Genomic DNA, 21738 nt, shown 5'->3' with positions numbered 1-21738 from the left:
GATGTCCCCCAATACCGTTGTATTTGAATTTTAAAACTATTGAAATATTTTTAAATTTTAATCTTTTATCAGGCTTTCAATATAAATACTGAGCCACTAAATAAAACTTGAGTTCATATAATTTACAGTAGCAAAACTTTGTAGATATTGTTAATTTCTGGTCAAAGTTACTGTTAAGTGGTTTTGTTAAAGACTACATTCCCTAAAAATTAAAAGAACATCACATAGTCTGTTACGTAAACAGGTAACATGTCACTTAGTCTTCTTATTAGTTATGGGGTAGGCTAAAATGGTTTTAGAGGATACCAATTTGGGTCCAAAAAGCTCTCATTCTCTCTCTCAATCAAACACGTCTGGTTTGAAAGAATAGTGCCAAAGACATTGCTGTATTTATAATTCAGCAATTATACTAAACGTGAAGTTCACTCCAATTTTATTAGCAGTTGCTACTGTAATGGTAGAAACTATTCAATCAGCATTTGGCTAAGAACAAATTTACTTTAACAAACGTGAGCTAATCTTGGTTAAACATAAAAATGCCACTGATGGCATTTAATTGTGTAGGATAACAAAGAAGTAGTCAGCTTTTTAAAGTTCTGTTTATGTCTTGGGTTGAATCCTGAGGTGAATTGGAGAGGATTTCAGGGTTATTACTTGAAATAATCCCAACCAACAAACTAACGTACTTCTCAAAAACACAAGCTTAACTGATGTTTTTCCATTTCTGATATTGCAGTTATAATGCAATTTGTTATAATGTAATTTGTTAAAGTAGTGCAGAAACTGAGGCCTGGTGTTACTCATCAAAAGTAGTTTCATTTTATACTGGCAGAAATGAAACTCTTCAGACTCTTCTTCTTGGAGTATGCTATTTTGAATATATGCTATTTTTGGACACTGCAGAAAAATGCAAATTCATAATGTTCTAATTTGACCAGAAATACGAACCTCAACGGATTAAACCACATGATCATGCTACCAGCTTCTAAGATGCCAAATAGAAGAAAACACAGAGGTCTCTGTTTCTTGTGAAGAATGATGAACAAAGAGAACTTTTGATGTTTATTCTTCTGCACCCTAAAGAAAGAGGACTGTCCAAAATGGTGCCATTGTGGAATGATGCAACTAAGACAGAGGATTCAACCTTATAGTGACCTTTTCATCTTCCTTCAGCCCTGTATCAAATTCTTCCTACTGGTCTGCATTTAAGAGATTTAGAAAACTCTTCTTTAATGGTGTTTAAAGCTCTTATTGCCAGATAAAGAACAAAGACTATTCATACGATTAAATATTTACGATGCATTCCTAGCAATGCCCCTCATATATAGGCCCCTCAAATCAATTGCCTACTCCAAAGCTACATTGCTTGAGAGCTTAATGCATAACACTGCGCTCAGGAAATACAAATTCTTAATTTGTGAGTAAATAGTGAAGCTATCCCTCTTCCTGTGCTTATATAGGCTTTTAATATATTTCCAAGACAAAAATGTGTTTAGAAAGAATATGAATTTTCAACTGGCCTATTGATACACAGATTTTATTAAGCACAAGGATTATTAAGCCAAATGCATGCGTAGACGAACTTTTATTTCAGAATGTGCTCCTTTTAAAAGAAAACATTTCCTTCTTTATTAATTGTTTTCCAGCGTTTTTTTTTAAAGGAAGGGGGGAATAAGTAACAAGGCAATGCTATTTCTTAAGGAGCCAGAAGAGGGACCCCCTTAATAGGGCAATCAATTTCCTACCCGAGTCCCTACGCTGTCGTTCCTGAAGTTTCTACTATACACGAGGTAGAAGTGAGATGAAATGCGAACATCGCCAGAATGAGCCTTTCTTTCGCTGTGTTTCGCTGGCTGACAAAAGATAATTAACAAAACTGTAATTTCCTATCATGCTTTCTTTTTCTGAGAACAAAGGAGACTAATAGCTAAGTTCCCATCGTCTGCCTTCCCTACTCCTAAATTAATACAAAATGACCCCTCAAAGCTTCGGCTTGAGTTTAAAGCGCCTTTCTGATACAATGCTGTGCAGCGTCAATCTTACTAGAAACGCATCACACAAACATCTGTGACTCATCTATGCGTGAAGATAAAAGGAGGGGTGGTCTAATGCAGGCTGAGAAGAGCCAAGAAAGAAAAGGGCACTATATCCAGAATTTCTTTATAAGTAATTTTATGAGACAATGTCAGAACTGGCACATATAACAGCCTCGGTTTATAGCGCACAAAATGAATCTTCCAACTATTTTTCTGTACTGTTCTTTCTGAGAGCAGCTAACCCAGTAAAATTGGACGTGCTCCATGTTTTACCACTCGGCTTATTTTCTTCGAACATATGTGTTTACTTCTCAAACTGAAACAGTAATCTTGCCATTGTCTTTTGTAATCTGTATTTGTAATAATGCAACATTGCTGACATTGCTAACAAACCGCAGAGTTTACTGAGCAAAGGGGACTACTCTGACAACACTGCTTTGATAACACAGACCTTAGCAAGCACAGTTCTCATTAGTTCTACGGGAGCAGGTCTAAAGGGACTAATCTTTCTCTCCGCATGGGTATTTTGAAAATCGTTTCCCGGTTGCGTACCAAAGGACTTAAGCAAATACATAAAACTAAGCTTAAGTTAATTACTGATTATTTAAGTAAATGTTAACAGATTTTGCTGACTAGCAATGGTCTTAGAGCAGGGGCTTGAAATCAAATCTGTGCTCAGCAGATCGAACTCTAAGAAGTGACTCGATATTGAAATCTTTACTCAAGCTTAATTTCATAAAACAAAACCCCAATTCCACTGAAGTCAATGGAAAAAATTCCTGTGACTTAAAAAGGATGAGGGTTTCTGACACTGGTCTCAGTAGTTTTTCCTGAACAGGGAGATGCAATGGATACAAAAGTTTTTATGGAAAGGCTAACAAGAAGGAAAACAGACATTTTTGCCTGTGGAATTTGTTGAGATGCAAGATTTTTGACATTGCTGAAAACAGTTCTCTTCCTGCTAATAACAGAAGCACAAATATTAACTCCCCACCTCCCAGCTGGGAGAAATAAACTCATGCCAACCACTTTCTAATATCCCACCTCAAATATGGAGCTATTTTAGGACTCAGGCTTTGAAGGAAGTCCTTTGTTCACTTAGAAAAAAAATAAAATACTTTTCTCTTTACCTGCACTGGTGCCTGCACCGGTTGTGAGGTCCCCACCCATCAGGCCACCTGGGGGGTTGAAATGCAATACTACAAATCAGCACGATAAATTGTAACAGGCAAACATTCAAAACATTTTCTCTAACTTCAAAGGGTCTGCTCCAGTACCCACCACTGCTTTCCTCTGACTTCAACAGGCATCAGATCAGACACATAGTCATAAAATTGTAATGTTTCATGTTACCCGTACGAGACGTTTGCCTTTCAAGGACAAACAAAATATGTAGTACACAACATTTCATTATTTTGTCTTCATACTTCCACAGCTTATGAAAAATCAATTATATTTGAAAGTTATAGTAGTTCTTAATTTGAAAATTATCTTTAGTTCAGTATTAGTCAGAAAAGCAAAGGCTTCCACATAGCACTGGGAGGAGGAGACTGAAAGCTCCTGGACGAGAACTTAACTCAGAAGCTATAATATATATTTACATAGCTTTTCATTTTAATTTACTCAGCCTTTCATAGACATTCACTCTAAGGATTTTTAAAACTTCTCTTTGCACTTGGGGACCTCAAATGGTCCTTTGAACCCAGCGCACTTAAGGATCTTGATGTTGCTTCAGCCAGACAGATTGAATGAACTTAATCCCCATTTATCCTATTCAGAGGTGAGCCCTCATCATCAGCAGAGCAAAGCACAGCCTCTTGCTATAGAAGGCACTCAAGTGCAGAGCTCAACTAACATTTACCCATCAAGGAACTTGTGAATGCATAAATAATAATAAATTCTGCATTTAGCCTCTAGACTGATGATTTAAGTAACGAGTGTCCTATTTCACTTGCTTCAACTTGTTTGCGTTGGCTACATTCTCCCCCCTGCCCCCTTAAGCTTTACGGTATAGTGAGTCCTTGCATGAATTCAGTAGACAAGCTGCCTTTTTATGATACAGCAAATTGTCTGGCCTTTTATCCTTTATTGATTTACTTTAATCTTAGTCAATATTCAGCTTTGTCTAGAACTTTTTTTTTTTTTAAATTTTCTAAATTGGGAATAGAAACACCTTCGGCTCTTCTTTTGATTTTTTGACACAGAAATTTGGACAAATTGTTACCACTGGTGAAAACAGAGTTCTTGTTTCTCAGGGTACAGTTTAAAGTCACCTAAGGCACACAAGCAGCTGATAAAAGAGCACTTAAAGGGATGGGATTGCACAGAGCCTACCTGTGTTACCTGCACTCGGAGGCCGATGTGTCACGCCGGGAGACATGCTATTTCTTTGCAAAGAAGGATGAGCCAGCGGCAAAAGATTGGGATTTCCCAGAGAGCTGACTGGGTTACTGTATACCAAACTGTTGTGGTTGGACACTGGGATAGAAACTGGCATCTCAAAGTTTGGTGGTGGAACAGCCTGTACAAGCAAAAAAGGGAAACAAAGACGAGAATAGTACAGAAGCACAACAGCCTTCAAGTACAGTTACTCTATATTTAGTTCAAATATTTTGTTGTTGGTGGTTAAAATATTTACATTTGCCCCCCTCCCCTGAGAGTCAACAGTAGAGTTTCGAAAGAGTTAACTAGGCTTTTAAATATGATTTTTCAAATCATGATGCCATCTTCCTTTAATGCAGCTTGCACATTTACTTTGTAAGAACTGGAAAGATTTTTTTCTTCTTTTTTTTTTTTCTTTATAAAACAAAACCCTGCTTTATGAACCTTAATTTTCTTTTTCTTTCATTCTGTGAAGTCGTAATTGTTCACTTGTAATATCTTAATCTAGTGTCACAGATGACTGTAAGATCAAAGGTACATGATTATGATGACTTCATTGCATGGAGAGAAATTAGAAGGGGTGGAATGAAAAAGGGAAAGCTTTAATTTCAGCTTATGTTGCTTTAGCAACCAGAACGATCCCAAATCACGTTAAAGGCACCAACACTGTAAACTGTTTTTGTAAAAGTTTCTATCTCAGCTTGGAAGTTCTTAAAAGAAACAAAGTTCTACTCAGGGATAGGGAGCAAATACAAGAACTTTAGATATACGTTAGTCTTTGGGTTCTTTGTGGTTGTTTTGATTTTTTTTTTTTTGGTGGAGTGGTGATACCTTTTGAATATACTGTTTTCATACTTCAAGGTAGGATCCTCTCCTGAGCCACTTTCCTTCACAAGAATCCCTTTCAAATAAAACCCAAACTACAGACCACTCTGAAAGAGGGTGAGAGGGGATGCAGCATCTGATTCTCATTTTGCTCTTAGAAAGCCCAACTCGAGTTTTCTTGGTTGGCTGGTGAGTTTGATGGTTGAGGTTTTCTTGGGTGGAAGTTGCCTGAACTTCTTTAAAATTTATGGCTCTGGTGACATACAAATACACTAGAACTCCATATTTAATTTACTTGGTTTTAAAATAATAAATCTTTTTGCCTTTGTGAAGGGAAAGACAACTTTTTCAAAATTACCTGACAGCATTTTAAATATTAAAATAGCTGAATGCAAATGAAGTACCCCTTAATTTGCCATTTAAAAATTCTATAAGCTTCAAGAGTCTAAATCCATCAAAAATCTCTTTAAAACAGCCTTGTAACATTTCCAGGAGAAAATCATAGACTTTAATTTTGTTGTTGGCAGCTGATAGTACTGGTAAGGCTTTGAGGACCTAGAGGGAGTATGTTGAGAGCTGGACACGTAATCTGCTGTATCAGGCAACAGAGGCATCCTGACCTTGTGCCACCCACAAGTCTCTTCTCTGGCTGGCCAGAGCTGTTGGCTGTGCCCTGTGCATTACAGCACTGGCCATCAAATTACGGTTATCCCTTAAGGTTTTTTTTTTTTGTCCTCTGCTGTTTCTAGGGGCAGACATAATTTTGCTCTAAATATAGAGGAATCATTTTACTTAACTACTGAAACACACAGCAAGATTTTAGTTCAGGGTATGACACGAAGGATACATCACACAAATGCCTTGGGACTTATTTCAAGGTGTTAATTTAGCTCTGAAACCCTCTGTGTAGCCTGTGGCCCGGTTTTGTGAGAGATGGCCATAGCATAACAGCTGAGATCAGGTAGGGTGCTCGAGCGGATGGACCTGCTGGCATTGCTTGCTGGCTGTGGGGGCTGCACGCTGGGACTCGCTTCCTCCTTTTGCCGAGAAGCTGAAGTGCGCCTCAAGGACCATATTTTCCATAGAGATGATTGGTTTAAGTAGAGGCGGGAAAGAGAGGAGAGGTGCCTTGGGAATCTGCGTGTTCAGTGTATAACAAGCAGGACTACAGGTACTGCTAGGTCTGTGTAGGGATCCTGAAACATAATAATGTTTGCGTCTCACAAATAGAAAAAAGACAATAAATGATTATGTGATGAAACATACAATTGCTGAAGCGTGTTTTTTATTTCTTTCAGGAGCAACCAGTTTTTGCCTGCAGATGTTCTTACAGTTGAAGTCCAACTCACTAGCTGCATGCGTGACTTGTCTTCCAAAGGAAAATTTACACAGTACGTAGCACAAGGAGTACCAGTGTATATCACGACTGAAGTCCAGGCTCCCTGGAAATAGGTTCACATAGCATAATCTGAAACATTTTATGAGCCTGAAGGTATGTTTTGAAGCAAGGCACTTTCTTTGCTGGCCACAGAAGGACTTAAGAGGTTCTCAGATCCTATGTAAGTCCAAAATGTAAGGCTGCTGCTGGAGCTCAAAGTCAGCTGCTGCTGCTGGTCTTGCCTTTTCAGAAGGTTCTAGCTAGTGAATTCACATGAGGATTGATTTCTTAGCTTCTGATGTGAGACATGAATAAGTCAACATAGAGACTCTTTGTTATTGCAATGTTCAGGGCTGTGGTGGAGATTTCTCTGCCTGGTGGCTTAGAGAACATGTTCCTGCCTCCTCCATGTCAGATTGAGTGTCACCCGCTGGGAAGAACTTTGCACAATGTCTTCTTCACTTCTGTCATGAGATGCGTGAAATCTGCCCTCTAAGCCTGAGAGACACCAATATTGCCTCTATATTCTTATATAGAATCTCTATATATCTCTTTTAGTTATCTAAACTAAAACATGGGTACAAATGCAAATCTGAAGGTCTTGCCAATACTCAGAGGGCTTGTCTGCTTTCATCATTATACTCTGTCTTTCTTCCATGTGAAAACCAAACCCGTTAAGGGCTGGAATCTTCTTTTTCTACATTAGTACAGCACAAAAGAGCTCCAGTCTTGGTTGCTCTTGTGGCTGTCAGTCTCACTAGTCATCACTGAAACAGACAAACATTGCTGAAACAGTGACGTGACTTTCATTTTGTTATTTTAAAAATATTGTTTTAAACTAGCTAAAGCTAAATTATTTTCTTAATTTCTGTAGTAATGGTTTCATTTTCACCATTTAACCTACTGTCTGGATATACTTACATCTATTTACAGAGTATTTCATAGGCAATTTTATCAGGGCAAAGTCAGTTTACTCTGCTTTGCAGCACGATACACACTGTATATGGAATACAGTAGGTTTTATTTATTCTCAGTAGTCAAAAGTTAGAGCTAGAAGTTTGTCCAGATAAGCACCAGTATTACACAGTAAGTCTCTAGCTACAGTTTTGCTCTGGTTGCTCAAATTCTGTTAGTCTTATATGTCCTTCACCAAGAACTGCAACCTCCTGCAGATTCCCTAGTCATTCTTGGTGGTACGTCATGGGGCATATCTATTCCAGCTAGGCCTGATGGACTTTAAAGCTTGTGATGCACTTGCGTAATATCTGTATTAGTAAATTTAACTTGCCTAGAAACTGAGGCCACCCGAGGCCACAGGGTAGTCCATGTCCATACTATTAAGCTTTGTCAACCTCAAAAAAACTAGGACTACATAAACTTGAAAAATTGGGAATTGCTCCTGGCCTGGCCTAACAACCAAACAGAGCTAGAAAATTGTGTGGAAGCGCATTATTTGGCCAGTGCCCAAAACATGCCAGGGAGCATTCAAACAATGCAGGGCAGAGATAAGCACCTCAGTACGTTCTTTGTCATTTCCCAGGTCACTCACATAGATGAAGCCTTATGTGTACGCAGCTCGCCACATTTTGCTTTTTTTTTTTTCCCCTCCGTCTTTTCTCCTTCGGACACAATTGCCAAAGAAGGCGATGGCTCACCTGAGAGGACACCACCAGTGTACAGCATGCGCTGCGTTAGATGTGCGCTTCGCGAGCTGTGCTATGTTGTGCAAAGCAAGTGCTGGGGACTCAAAACCCTCGCAAATTAAAGGACCAAACATTCTGTGTTAAATATTGTTTTTATCCCTCCCATATTCAACCAGGCCTTCATTTATTTAGAGACAGAGATACTTATAGCTCCCTTCTAGTGGACTATTTCTGTCTCCTCTGCTTTCATCACTCTTACGAAAACTACAAATAAATGTCTAATTGTTATCAGATGTTTTAGAACAATATAAATACTTATCCCCAGAAAATTATCTGAGGAAACATTATTGGCTTTAGCTGTTAGGAGCAAAAGCCAATTTTGTTTTCATTTGGCAGCAGCTTTATTCTGTTACAAGACCAGGCACAGGCATTGCATTGTTTTATATATTTTGTAAGCAGTGATTTAACGACTTGGTGACTTTTTGTTCAATTTTGCTTTTTCCCCCCCAACTTTTTTGGCTACCTTTGATGATCATAAGTAAATGAATATAACCTCCTTGACTTCCTCGAAGTTATATTGATTTGCACAGTTAAGAATAGTATTGTATACAATATAATATGTAATATCTATACATAAAAATATATATTGTATTTACAAATTTACGTTATTACAAGCTTTGAGCTCCATCTTGCCCATTACATCTTGGCTTACGTCAAGAGAAGGAGCTCCTGTTGCATTAGGAGAGAACATCTACTGATTCTTTCTTTTGTGGTCAGCAGCTTGATGGAGCACACAGACCTTGTGCGCTGCGTGTGAAGTATCAAAGAAGGGATATCCTGTCTTACATGAAAAGAAATGTTAACGTTTTGCAGTTCTGTATCTCTGAAGCATCTCTGAAGTAATTTCAGAGAAAGATAATACACTGTACCTTGTAACATCCCTGCAAGGTAGGAAGTTACACTATACCCAAAATACCACTCAGGAAACCAAGTTAATCACCAAGCTGATAGCTGAAGTAGGACTATATTTGATGTCAAAAGGTTAAATTTAATGAAAGCAATCAGAGGCAAAGTCCATTAATTTTTGGGAGGACAAAAGGGATGCACTATGTTTAGATTAACTGTGTTGTTTCTAATTCCTAGTATTTTCCTAGTTTTACAGAAAAGATTATTTTCTCAAATGCTTATAGAGGTAAAGAAAGCTGTAGAACTCACAACGACAGGAATGAGTTTTTTCCTTTTTTTTTTTTTAATGTCTTAAGATTTCAAATGGTTAGAACATGTGCTGCTTTGTTGAAACAAAAACAGGCAGCATGAAAGAAACAGAGAGTGTGAAGGACCATTCCAAACACCATTTTTAAGGTGGAGAAGTAGCTTGGTTAAATACCATCTGACTGAAAATTCCATCACTTTGATTTGAATGAGCCAAAGGTTGTCCTTGAAAGAGGAAAGGAATGGCAATTGGTAAGATTTTGACATAAAAAAAGGTTAAGCATTCCAGCTTATAATGGTCATCCTAAATGTTGCAGTCATTGTTTGTCGAACTGAGTTCCACCATGAGAAACCAAAATCATGGGGACAGTTGTAAAGCTTTTTTTTTTTTTTAACTGAAAAAAACAGCTATGCAAAAGAAGAAAATAAAAAGGGAGGTAAAAAAAAGATGGATATTACATATACGTATTCCTCCCTGATATTTTATATACATGTTGAGCATCCCTAACCAGTTATTCTAAACACTAATTTATCGAATTTGGCATTGTTCTGTTCTTTGGGAAAATCTTTATTATTTAAAAACTTTTTGCAAAAATACATTTGCCGTCGTGTGAGAACATCTTCAAATTTTAATCAATTTGAGTGAAAATCTTTCTGCTGAGAATTAATTGAAAAACCACTTACACTGTATGAGACAGAATCTGAGCATCCTTAAGAGGTATTCTCAGCTTAGGTATCAGATTTTGTACGCACAATTGACTTGCACTACAGAAGAGACTTTGCTTGTTCTGAGTACACAGACATCATTTTTGGCAGCCAACCATAAAACCTACATGTGGGAATGAGGAATGAACACATCCAAACGATCTCTTTTAGAAGCAAGCAGTTACCTATGCACATTCAGATGCTTCTTTGGACCTGGGGAAATCTGGTTTTGACTGGGACGGAGTTAGTTTCTCTTTTCAGCAGCCAGAAGAGCTCTGTGTTTTGTTTTTAGTCTGAGATTCACTATGAGAAGAATGTTGATAGCGCTCTGATGTTTATAGTTGGCACTGAGACCTCAAGGACTTTTCAGCTTCCCATGTTTTGCCAGTGTGCAGGAGCACAACAGGCGGGGGGGAGCATGGCCAGGATGAAGGGTCCACAACTCCTGTTATGCTTTGATATAGCTTTAGGATTGAGGGCCAAACTGGCCAATGGAGTATTCTATATCATACAATCTCATGTCCAATATAAAGATGACGGTTAACTGGAATGAAAGGGTTTTTGCTCTTCCAGGGCCCCCACTCTCGGACCCTGGGAGTGCTATCACTGTCTCGTTCTCTTTCAGGGCCTCTTGCTCATCCAGGATTGCAGTGTCGGGACTTACCTGTTTCGGAATTGTTTACAGGGATGAGATAGGCATTTGTCACCAGGTGGTGAGCAATTATACTGTGCATCACTTGTTTATATATGATTATCACTATACATATATTCAAATATTATTACTATTAGGAAATTGCTCTTATCTCAACCCACGAGTCTCTTTGCCTTTTCCCCTTCAAATCTCTTCCCCATCCATCACCTGGGGGTGGGGGAAGGCGAGCGAGGGGCTGCTGGGTGTTTAGTTGCCGGTCGGCCTAAACCACGACTCGTCTATGTACATTTGGAAGAAGGGCCAAATACAACCTCCAAACATCCACGTTCTTTTTGTCAGCTTTATAAATGCACTATTAAACATAATGACAAAGTATTGTCCCCTTGTATGTCTTGTGCAAACAAAAGAGCACATGCAGAGTTATTTCTCTTAGATATCTGGCAAGGCATATGACTGATGGTTAGAAATTTTGACTTGGTTAAAACAAAATTTAGCTCATGTTAAAGCATTAAAGAAATGCTGACGAGGTCAAAGCAAATTCTCTGATAAAGCTGTAAAATCACCCCAGCACACAAACATGTCTGAATCCTACCATTAGGCTCTCATGCAGTCTGTTTCTCTGCAGCGAGCAAGTAGCTGTAACCCTTCAGTGCTGCAACTGAGTTTAGCAGACACACTTGAGAACTGAAGTGACACGCACAGAATGCACTAATTCCTATAGACAAAGGAATTTCAGTTCTACATCGTTTTTTCTGTGTCACCACAGAAAGTATTCTGCGGGTTTGTTAGCCTGTCCACAAAGAAAGATTTCCATCGTTATTTTTTAGATATAATTTGGGCGAGTGGTGTGGTAAAACAGTTCTGTAAATCAAGTGAATATAATGTATATATGTATATTTCACTTCCTTCTGTAGGTTTCACCTATAGTAGGCTTTCTCTGTGTCTCAGAGGTAGAGACTTGGAACTAAGATATGTGTGAAATTTTCTGACCATAGTGTTTAATTATATATGGGGCTATTAAAGCCTGTTTCCAGCTGAAATGTTTTCCTTAAGAAGCCAGAACTGAAAGGGTTATGGTTTGTTACTGCAGCAGTTATCAGCAGACAGCCATCTAACCTTTGGTACTTACAGGTATTTTATGGCTCTTGATCATATTATCAAATTCTTCATTAATTTTTTTGTATTTTTCTTCAGTGCGTGGGGTGAGAGCGTAAGAGGAGTCAGGATCGGGGCTTTCACAACCTTTGTTTTCTTTCTTGTTCAATGCCTGCCAGGTTCAGAGAAATATCAAAACGTAAAAAAAATGAAAGGGAGCTCAGAGTACTTACACATAATCTTTGCCTGCTGATCATTAGATCAATATCTTCATTAATTTTTCTGTACTTGTCCTCAGACTCAGGGCTGTGACCTACTGAATCGTCTGCATCGGGGTCTGGACTGTCACAGCCATTAAGTCCTTTCTTTCTCAACGTCTGAAATACATAATTTGGAAAGTTCAATGCTTGACACAGGCTGCAAGAAAGACTCAGCAGTGTTACAGTAACACAAACTGCCCAGCAGTGGAAGGTTTTACATTATGCTTTAGAGAAAGAAAGTCACTAGAGATCTACCACAGTGATGCTGTAGGTCTCCAGCTACAAGTGGCAAGAGTGGACCACACAGACCTCTTTCCTCTGAAACTGGAATCAGTCAATGAAGAACAAAGCTGGCAAGCTGGCTAAGTGCCTGTGCCAGTACCGCCTGTGCCCCCCCTCCCACCACCTGCCCCCATATCCGATAGCATTAAGAGGTTAAGATACCCACCCAGAGTGCAATTTATTTTTACACATTTATCCATTTGGAATGAACGAAGATTAAAAGTAAGGGATGCATACTGTTTACAGTGGGATACCCTGGTGTTTTTCTTTTCTCTAAAGAAAGATACAGGAGGAAGAAATTAAAAAAAAAACGACCAAACAATAAACTGCAACAAATTTAGGAATTCGTGTTCTCCACAGAAGGAGAGGAGGAGTACCTAAACTGAATTCTTCCTTTGAAATGGATGCAAAGGATGACAACAGCAACGCCCCGCCGTTCGTAAGTGTGTGCTTTGGACAGGACAAGGGGGTGGACAGAGATGCTAACGTGGCTGTGAAATACCGATTAAGAGCTGCTAGACACGGTGTTTACTCTTTATTGACTCCAGTTACAATGCTGCAGATGCACAGTGCTGAAGCTTAATGTACGGGGAAACGCTGCTAAAACAGATGCTTAGAGAAAAGTCAAACCAGATGAATTTCAGGTTCAGCAGCTCAAATCAACCCACAGCCATGATCATCATCACCAAAATAAATAATGAAGATGAAACAGCTTAAAACCAGAATGGAATCAGTAGCTAACAATTCAGAATGATTGCCTGGTCTCAAACAGGTTTTCACTGATCTGCCTTGACAGATCACCAAAGAACAGTCATAGGCTTCATTAAGGTAAAAGAATATGAGAAGCAAGTCTTTGTGGATGCCCCAAGTACAAGCAATAGTTGACAAAGACAGTATCTGTAAGATTTCTCAAATTTATTTTCAAGAGTGTTTCAGTCAAGAACTCTTCAAAGGGTCCATATGGCTGCCTACAAACTTTATTAGACAGCTTGTAGTTAATTGAGTTGAAACCTGGCTAAGCAATGTCAGTTACAACATACAGATCACATAACACTCTTGTGTTAGTAAGTGGCTATGCTTGCTCTGTGTAGTAGTGTGCGATGCTCTAACTGAATTCTTTTTGCCTTCTCAGAATGGCTGCCTCTCATCTGAGCTTTTTGTTCCTTTAGGTAAAATACGTTTCTGAAATATTTTCTGTGCAGCAATGCCCAGTTTACCCCTCTCAAAGCCCTCAAGTATTATGAGGTCATACATTGTTTCTGCACTACTGTATTTATTTATTACAAATTAGACTTTGTTTTCTGCATTTTACCTGAGACTTAAGAATGGAGCTGTCTTATTCCTGCAAAAGCTATAAAGCTGTTCTCCTTGTGGAGTCATATGCCCTGAATCCCACATTTTTATTAAGTCAATAAAGTGATGGTGATCTGCCCTAAGAGATCTGAGCCTTCCAAACTCACTATGGACCTCTGAAACAGATTTAGGCAACTGTGGAAGGCTGGCTCAATGTAGATCTTGCTTTTCACACTGTGTCTATACAGACTTCAGGTCTAATCCCATAAGCTACTACTACTGACACATAGACAAAATTATAAATCCATTGGCATCAACCCTTAAGAAGCTAAATCAGCCTGAATACTTCTCTACACTCCAATCCTTCTTATCTCTTCTACCTTTTAAATGTTAACTAGCAGAATAGACATAGTCATGTATGTTTTCTACTGCTACTAGTTTGAAACAAGCCAAGTATAAAGATGGCTTTTGCAATCAGCCGTTGTTTAATTGATTTAATAGTGAAATTTCTCTTTTACATCTGAATAACTAATCTCAACTAACATTCTTCTTTTCCTATAAGTACAAAACAGTTGTCCTCTGAATAGATAAAATATTCTGTTTTCAAGATCCATTGGGTCAAGCTGTCCAGGTAGGAAACCCAGATCAGCATTTTTGGGACCTTTTCTTGAGCTCATCTGAGTCACTGATAGAGTCCCATTGATTCACACGGAATCTCTGAGGAGTGATGCTCATGTGAGCTGGATTGGACGGCATCTTCAACTCCAAGCTTTGAGATGACAGTCCAGCTCCTTTATTTACAAATGGCAATGAACTCTTTTTTTTTTTCCCAGAGGTCAACACAGCTGCAACTGAATGGGCACAGGCGAGAGAAGGGAGATGCACAATCATCCTACCAGACAACTCAGACAAAGAGCAATATGAAAAGACAAGAGAGGGAATGTTTTGCTGCCTCTGAATCTTTTCCTCTCCCATCGTTCCCAAATCCTTGTCTGCTGCGTTCACAAGACCATGTCTGGGTGAAAGAAGATGCACCTTTTCTTCGGCACACTCAAAATGCCCTAAAAATTTGCAACTATCTACCTAGCACTCATGTGAAGCAGCCACTTCTGTGGTTTGTAGAGGTTCAGGAATGCACTGCCATCTTTCAGATGTTCAGAAGAGGAAAGGCAATGTAATCCAAGGAATATCTTGCAGCAGTCTCCAAAAAGAGACCAGATTCCATCCCAGTATAGTAATGTTTTCATTTTCATAAATATTTATTGTTATTTTCATACCCATAGAAAGCAGGTTGCTGCCACATAAGGTGAAGAAGCAGCAATCTCTATTTTCACCAGAAAAACCTAAGACCAAATTTAGTAAAATCACGTTGGTATTCTACCCAAAATTAACTTTAGCCCTAAAGAGTAGAGGCAAACCTTTCCCTTGCAAATCCCATCAGTCCAGCGTGTTTGGCTGGTACCTTGGCTGACATGGCTAATCAAGCTTCCTAATGCAGTGCAGTTCTTCCCACCCTTGCCCTCCACAAAAAAAAAAAAAAAAAAAAAGGAAAAAAAGAAACAAAAAGAAAAAAAAAGAACATTCTTCAATGAGTTGGGCTAAGTCTAGGAAACAGAAACTTCCACAAGTATGATGCAGTTAGAGGCACAGCTCCTAGCTTTGTGCATGCTGGAACTAATGCCTCACTCCCTATGAATTGCATTTTGGGGTAAAGTGCAATATCCAGAGACGCTTTCCTCTGGGTCAGTCTCTCAGGGCTTATCTTGCCTCCTTCTCATCCTCCTGCTGAATCTTTGTTGCTTCTGTGTGTAAGGACTCATGCTGCAATGCTGCTTTCAGCTGAGAGTCTTTCTGGGAGTAATTTCTGGTTCTCTTTTTCCACTGAAGAATATATAATTTTCATGAAAGTTGTTGGAATTTCATTGCCTGTGAGACCCCTCCCTTTGCACCACATTTGCTTGGCACTGAATGAAAGTCAAGAGGTTATAAGGGAAAAGACAGAAGAACAGACTGATAGACTGAACAGGCACATGAACACACACACTCTCCTACACAGTCCTCCTCTGGAGAGGAGAGCAGCCTGAACGTGACATACTTATCCTCTGCTCTAAGGTATTGAGTGATATTCAGGACAAGTATAATGATCCTGAACATCTTAGCATTGTCTCTGGCTTCTCAACATGCAGGCTAAAGTTTTGCCTCTTCTATTGCCTTGTTTGTTGCTTTCCTCTCCTCCACATTATTATGTACCCCATTATACTTCTCATAAAGGTCCTTTATTGTTGTGCTTTAACAAACTCAACACCTCTTGGTACAGCACAACTGAAATATCTAACTCATCCGTCCTTATTCACAAGCTCTCTGGACTCCCTGTCAATTTTCTTCTCTGCTCTGAGTCACCTCTTGGAAGAAGAGGCTGATTCTGGACATCGGGGAAGACTGGAATCATTAAGAAGACCAACTGGGTTTCAGTAGGCTAGAGTCTTTGACCCAGTCTTGCAGTGATTTAGAAACCATTTTTCTTACCATGTTAAGCTGCCATAGCCTCTTGCAAACCCAGCCGTGGCAAAAAGCCAGACCTATCGCATCCTCCTAGAGATTAGCTAGTTTCCAAAGATTTAATGACTATTCAGGGAATTTTTAAGAGGATAAAATTACACAATTGTATAGTGCGTTGCATTCTAGAGAACCCCAAGCCAGATTTCAGTTATTTTTAAAGAAAATAAGCCATTTTTGAACTACGGAAGCTCTACTTGTTCCAAGCAATTAAACAAGTAATTATATTGGACTCCAATAACCTAAAATCAGCCAAGGCATTTGAAAAACAAAATGGTTAAAGAAAAACAACCTTTGGCTGAAATCTCATATGCCAGCAATTTAGCCTAAATCCTGCTCTATAAATCTCAGAGGAGAAGTGCTGACTTAGTGACATACTGGCTGCTGCTAAATGAAGTATAAACAACTATTTACTTTCGTTTCATGCAAAATTTATCATCACTACAAAAGCACAAAAGAAAATATGGCACTGCCAGCCAGGTCTGATTTTATCAAGGCAATGGAAATCATCGCAATTTGAAGGCTTTTGAGGAGGAAAAGCCTTTCATTTTCCTAATTTTGTCTCTGTTTCTGCAGCGTTATTATCTTCTTTTAGTATTTCTTTAACAGGAAGAGTGGAGAAGGTTAGAAATTTTGATTTTTTTTTCACCCTATTTTTAAGTTTGCTCATCTTCGTAGAGGGGTATCTCCTTTCTTCTTAGCAGATTCATCTGCTGTGGAGCTGCTCCCCACTAGGGCTTGAGAAACCAGATACTTGGGCTTGGAAATGCTCACAGTACACTGCCAAATTAAAAAGACCAGGTTGGTTGATAAGTTTCCTGAAAGGTTTAGACCAGTCCACTTTGTCTGTTCCATTTTGATATCCTCTGCAACACAGACCTAACTATTGCAAGGTTAATCACTGTCTCCATTTGTGTAATGAAAGTGCTATCTCGCTGGCTCTTCATCTGTAATCAAAATTCACAGTATGGAAAAATTCAGAATTACAGGTCTACTTCTACAAATTCCCGTATCTGATGTTCTCTAGAAGCCACCACAATGATCTCTAACTGATAACCCCACTTGTGACCATGACAGTCCACAAAGTTGTAATTTGGTAAATTATATTCCACTGTCAGAAGACAAAAAAAACAAGTGCCCTCCATTTTCCACTATCACTTTCTTTCCTTAATCTGGATGGGATAAATCTTTTAGCCGCAAACAAAAAATGGTTTGGTCTCTTTTTTCCTCACTGGAGCCACATAGCTACGTGGCAAAGCAGACAATAGCCAATTACAAAGGAATGATATGCTATTGTGTTCAACTGCTTTATTATTTATAGCCATTCCGAAGAATCCAGCCAAGTTTATGGAGGCCCCCCAAAAAGTTGAAAATATCTAAATCATGGGTCCGATTCATTTAAGCATCAGTTTACTCTCTGGGTAACAGAAACATATAAGTCAGAAAGTGTTGAGCGAAGACAACATTCACTCTCTTCTCTTGCACAGTTATATAATGATGAAATTTTATGATGAAATTGCATGATACAATGTATGGTGCAATCAAGTAATGAATGGTTCTAGTGAAATGAAAAACACAAAGAGGAAGAGATAGGTTGCTATGGGAACCATCCATCTGAATTCCCTGACTTCTGTGTAACTAAAATCTGAAATTTTATGTTCCATTAATGTAGAGTTCTTAGATTTTTACATTTAATAACGAACATAAACTAGTATGCTGGTACTAATGTACTTTAATTGCATGTTTAGGAGAATCAGATAAAACATCATTAGACTTACTGTTATCTAACAAGCTCCAGATAAAAAAAAATATGTATACCAGTAATACAGAAAAATGGAACATTTCTTACCTCTTTTCTACAAATCATAAAATGCTTTTGTGGTTCATACTCTTTTTGAAATAAGCTACAGGGCTTGTATAATAGTGGAACTTCTATAACCACATGTTAATCTTTTTGTTACTATTTTATTTTCACTGAAGTTTCAAAGAAAAAAAAATTTCCATTGTCTGGCCCTGTATGTCCTTGTTCTTCAAATGAATGCACATAAGTGTGCTTTTCACAACAATACACCAATCCCTCTGCTTGGATTTGCCTTCTCATTTTTGTATGCCAAGTGATTATTCTTTCCTCCTTCAAGTACCTTCTCTAATCACACCTCTTGTGAAACCAAACAATGCCGACACCCTTTGCCAGTAACATCTGCTTCTCTTTGCTCACGAATGGTCGGTCGACTAGCGTGTTATGCATGTTTATACGTGTATGCTGCAAGCTCATCAGGACACGAGGCTTCCACCTGCTTGCAGAGTTCAGTCTGTTCTCTTCCACTCACACTCCTGACGTGTGCCAGGGCATATCTACAATATTTGGTAACACCTGCACAAGTGAATGCATGTCTTTTTGAAAAGGCACTGGGACAGTGGGGTTTTTGCTTCTTTGTTCCCTGTGGCTACGCGATGTAACTTGGGCACCAGGGAGCTTTGCAAGGCTGTATCCCTGTGCAGCCCCCAAACCAGGGCGCCGCGCAGTCCTCCAGAGGTGCAGTCTGCTCGCTCTGACCTTGCAGCCTGTAGCAGGTTGGTCAGTCTCATCCCATCTCCTGCTGCCTCTCTGCAGTGCATCTCCTGTGTCCATTGGAGAGAGCGACCGGCTGCTGTGCCTGGGTTACCCCTCTGGAGAGATGGGGAGAATGGAGGCAGGGAGATGGCAGAGGTTTGCTCTCTAAAAGAGACCAGGCAAATTCCCTTTCTTTAATGTTCAGTCTTACCCACTTACCAGTGCTTTTCTATTTAGCATTGACTTAAATTACACAGGGCAGCTTTGGATTTATAAGTATAAATAGAAGAAGGATATGCTAGATTCAGAGATCTCATAGCAGCTAATCTAAACCATGTATCTTTCTGGGCTTTCTCAGAAAGAAACAAAAGTGAATCACATGAAGGCTCCAGCATTAAAGCTTTGTATTAAAATTTCCATTAATACATGCAACTAAGCTTACACCCTCCCACGTTCACAATTATTTCACGGGACAGGCAAAAGACTTCTCTGAACTTCTAAACTGTTTTTGTTTTTGGTTTTTTTTTTGTTTTTTTTTTTTTTTAAAGAATTTAGGTCTGAATAATTCCTGAGGTTCTAAGTAAGGATATTTCCTCATCCTTCAGGCTTTTCCCATCCATCATCGCGTGCAAAAGGTCTGAAAACCCCGCAAATCCCCTTGGGCAGCTGACGTAGGAATCCTACGCCAACCCTCAATGGAGGGGGATCACGTTTCCCCGGCCTTGACAGAGGAGACGGGTGGCAGCACCCGCGCGGAGCCCAGCCGCCTGGGAATCCATGGGGGGGAGCGGAGCATCGAGTGACCGGCGGCTCTGGCCGGCGCGATGCGGCCGCATCCCGGCGGGGAGCGGGTCCCCGGCCCGGCCGCAGCAATGCCACGCATCCCTGCCATCCGCACCTGTTGGCGCCAGCACCTGCTGCCCCATGGCCATAGATGGCCGTCCTCAGGGACGCGGCGCTGATTGGGGACGCTCTGCTCCCAGCCCAGCCGGACGACCGCTGTGGGTTTGGGGTTTTTTTTTGTTTTTTACTTCACCCGCGCTGCTGTCGCGCTTCTCGGCTCTCATGTGGTCGCAGCCTGCAGGAACGCAGCATTTGCGCTTTACAGATATCTGCACATAAATACATGCGCGTGTATATATATGTATATATTTATATATAGGCATACACACTCTCTACTAGATCACTTCTCAGCACGTTTTTGTTCAAATCTAGAGGGATTTTTTAGAAGTTTTCATGCTTAAGCCTGACCAGCCTCTGTTTGCTATGATGCAGTATAATACTGGCTTAATATTGCTGGTGTGTTGGATTAGTGGAGATAAAAAAAGGGATGTGCTTTTCCAGACAAGATTGGCATTTCCTAAATAATGACTTCACGTGCGAGATTAATTGGAGGTATTAAGACTAGTGACATAAATGCAATGCTGACCTAGTTGTGATTACAGCTTCTGATAAAATCACCTCTACAGATATGCGAGATTTAAACAGAAATGAAAGATCAGCCTCGGACAAACAAAATTCCTTTTAAACGTTAGTCAAAATTTACTGTCAAATGCACCCTTTACACCCAAAGATTGTGCTAAAATGAAACTGCTGTGCAGCTGTTTTTTAAACCTGTACTTTGAAAAGACAGTAAAATTCTGCTCTGTTGTGTTAAAAAAAAACCTGACAACTTTACGGAGACTGGCTGTCAGTGCTTCATGCACAAAATTAGCAGACTATTTACTTAGACCAGAGGTATTCTCAGGATATTTGTGTTTTAGGGATGGAATAGTTATCAGCACTCTTTGAGCACCCTGACAATTATAACCCCTTACTGAGAGTTCAAAGTCCTGTCACAGGCTCTGTGTTTGAGTAAAGGAAATACAGAAGACGTAGGTAGGGGCAGAGAACCTCAGCTTGCTCTCTTGTTCTTCTCATCACTCTTTATGCATGCTGCCCTGCCCAGAAACACCTGCCTTCTCCTGCAAAATGAAGGCTACCACCACAGCCTTGTGGGAAATACCTCCTTTTCCATCCTCTGGCAGATTTACAGAAAATAGACTTCCACTATTTCTCAAGGCTCATTATTTGTGGAACGACTCCATGAAGAAAATAACTATATTGTGGCTATTTCCACTAGCTCACTGGCAGGGGCACCACCAGACTGAGCAGACCCGGTCTGCCAAGGGGTGCAAAGATGGCCTAAAGCCGGAACAGATGCATCTCTGACTCGCCTCTTGCCCCTTGGCCACAGCATAGTATCAGTTCATTATATCTTTTACTGATTTTTCAAAACAGTTAAAGTGCATGAAGTATTTAAAAGGCCACGTTTTCCTCTAAGCTTTATTGAGCGTATTTAAAATAGAAGATATTGGTGAGACAGAGTATATTTGATTTGTACTAGGTTTTGCTGCCAGACACAGAAAGCATATGAATGGAAAAATAAACTTTACAGTAGTTGAGCAGAATCGTCTCAGCTTCTTTAGGGAATATGAGGCCACTTAAAAATAAACACTGTAATCATCAACAGGTTGTTATTTTCCTACTTCTTTTTATGTTCGTCTATCTATAATCCTTCTCCACTGACTCCAGCCCTTCCAGATGGAGCACTGCCCTCAACATTTTCATTTGTGTCTAATTTAGTCAGACATATACACAAATACAAGGCTGAAATCAGATCTCATTTACACTAGTGTAAATCTGTAGCTGGATTTGGAACAGCTGTAAAGACACTAGTTGAGTTATTCTAGATGTACAGTGGTGTTACCAAGTCTGTTACATCAGTGTTACTATCTCCTGAAACATACAGTATTTAAAATATGCAGAGCTTAATATAAATGACTGCAGAAACAATTAACCATTTCAAAGGCAGCTGGTGTTTTT

The 21738-nt window shown here is 39.5% G+C and overlaps 1 protein-coding gene across 2 annotated transcripts in view; it reads right to left on the bottom strand.

Moving 5' to 3' along the window:
* Positions 1-21738, bottom strand: part of MEF2C (myocyte enhancer factor 2C) — a 123547-nt gene that overhangs the window by 22583 nt on the left and 79226 nt on the right. Inside the window, exons 4-7 of one of the 2 annotated variants that reach the window (XM_086629812.1) lie at positions 12162-12305; positions 11963-12100; positions 4371-4557; positions 3167-3214 (exon numbers count right to left, since the gene is read on the bottom strand). In XM_086629812.1, coding sequence (XP_086485938.1) covers positions 3167-3214; positions 4371-4557; positions 11963-12100; positions 12162-12305 — 517 coding nt within the window. The remainder of the gene's footprint in view (positions 1-3166; positions 3215-4370; positions 4558-11962; positions 12101-12161; positions 12306-21738) is intronic. The other variant, XM_086629813.1, reaches the window with a different exon arrangement.

The sequence above is a fragment of the Tauraco erythrolophus genome, chromosome Z, assembly GCF_009769465.1.
Source record: "Tauraco erythrolophus isolate bTauEry1 chromosome Z, bTauEry1.pri, whole genome shotgun sequence".
Taxonomy (NCBI): domain Eukaryota; kingdom Metazoa; phylum Chordata; class Aves; order Musophagiformes; family Musophagidae; genus Tauraco; species Tauraco erythrolophus.
Note: the sequence above shows the minus strand (reverse complement) of the source record. Positions and strands in the feature narration are given on the sequence as shown.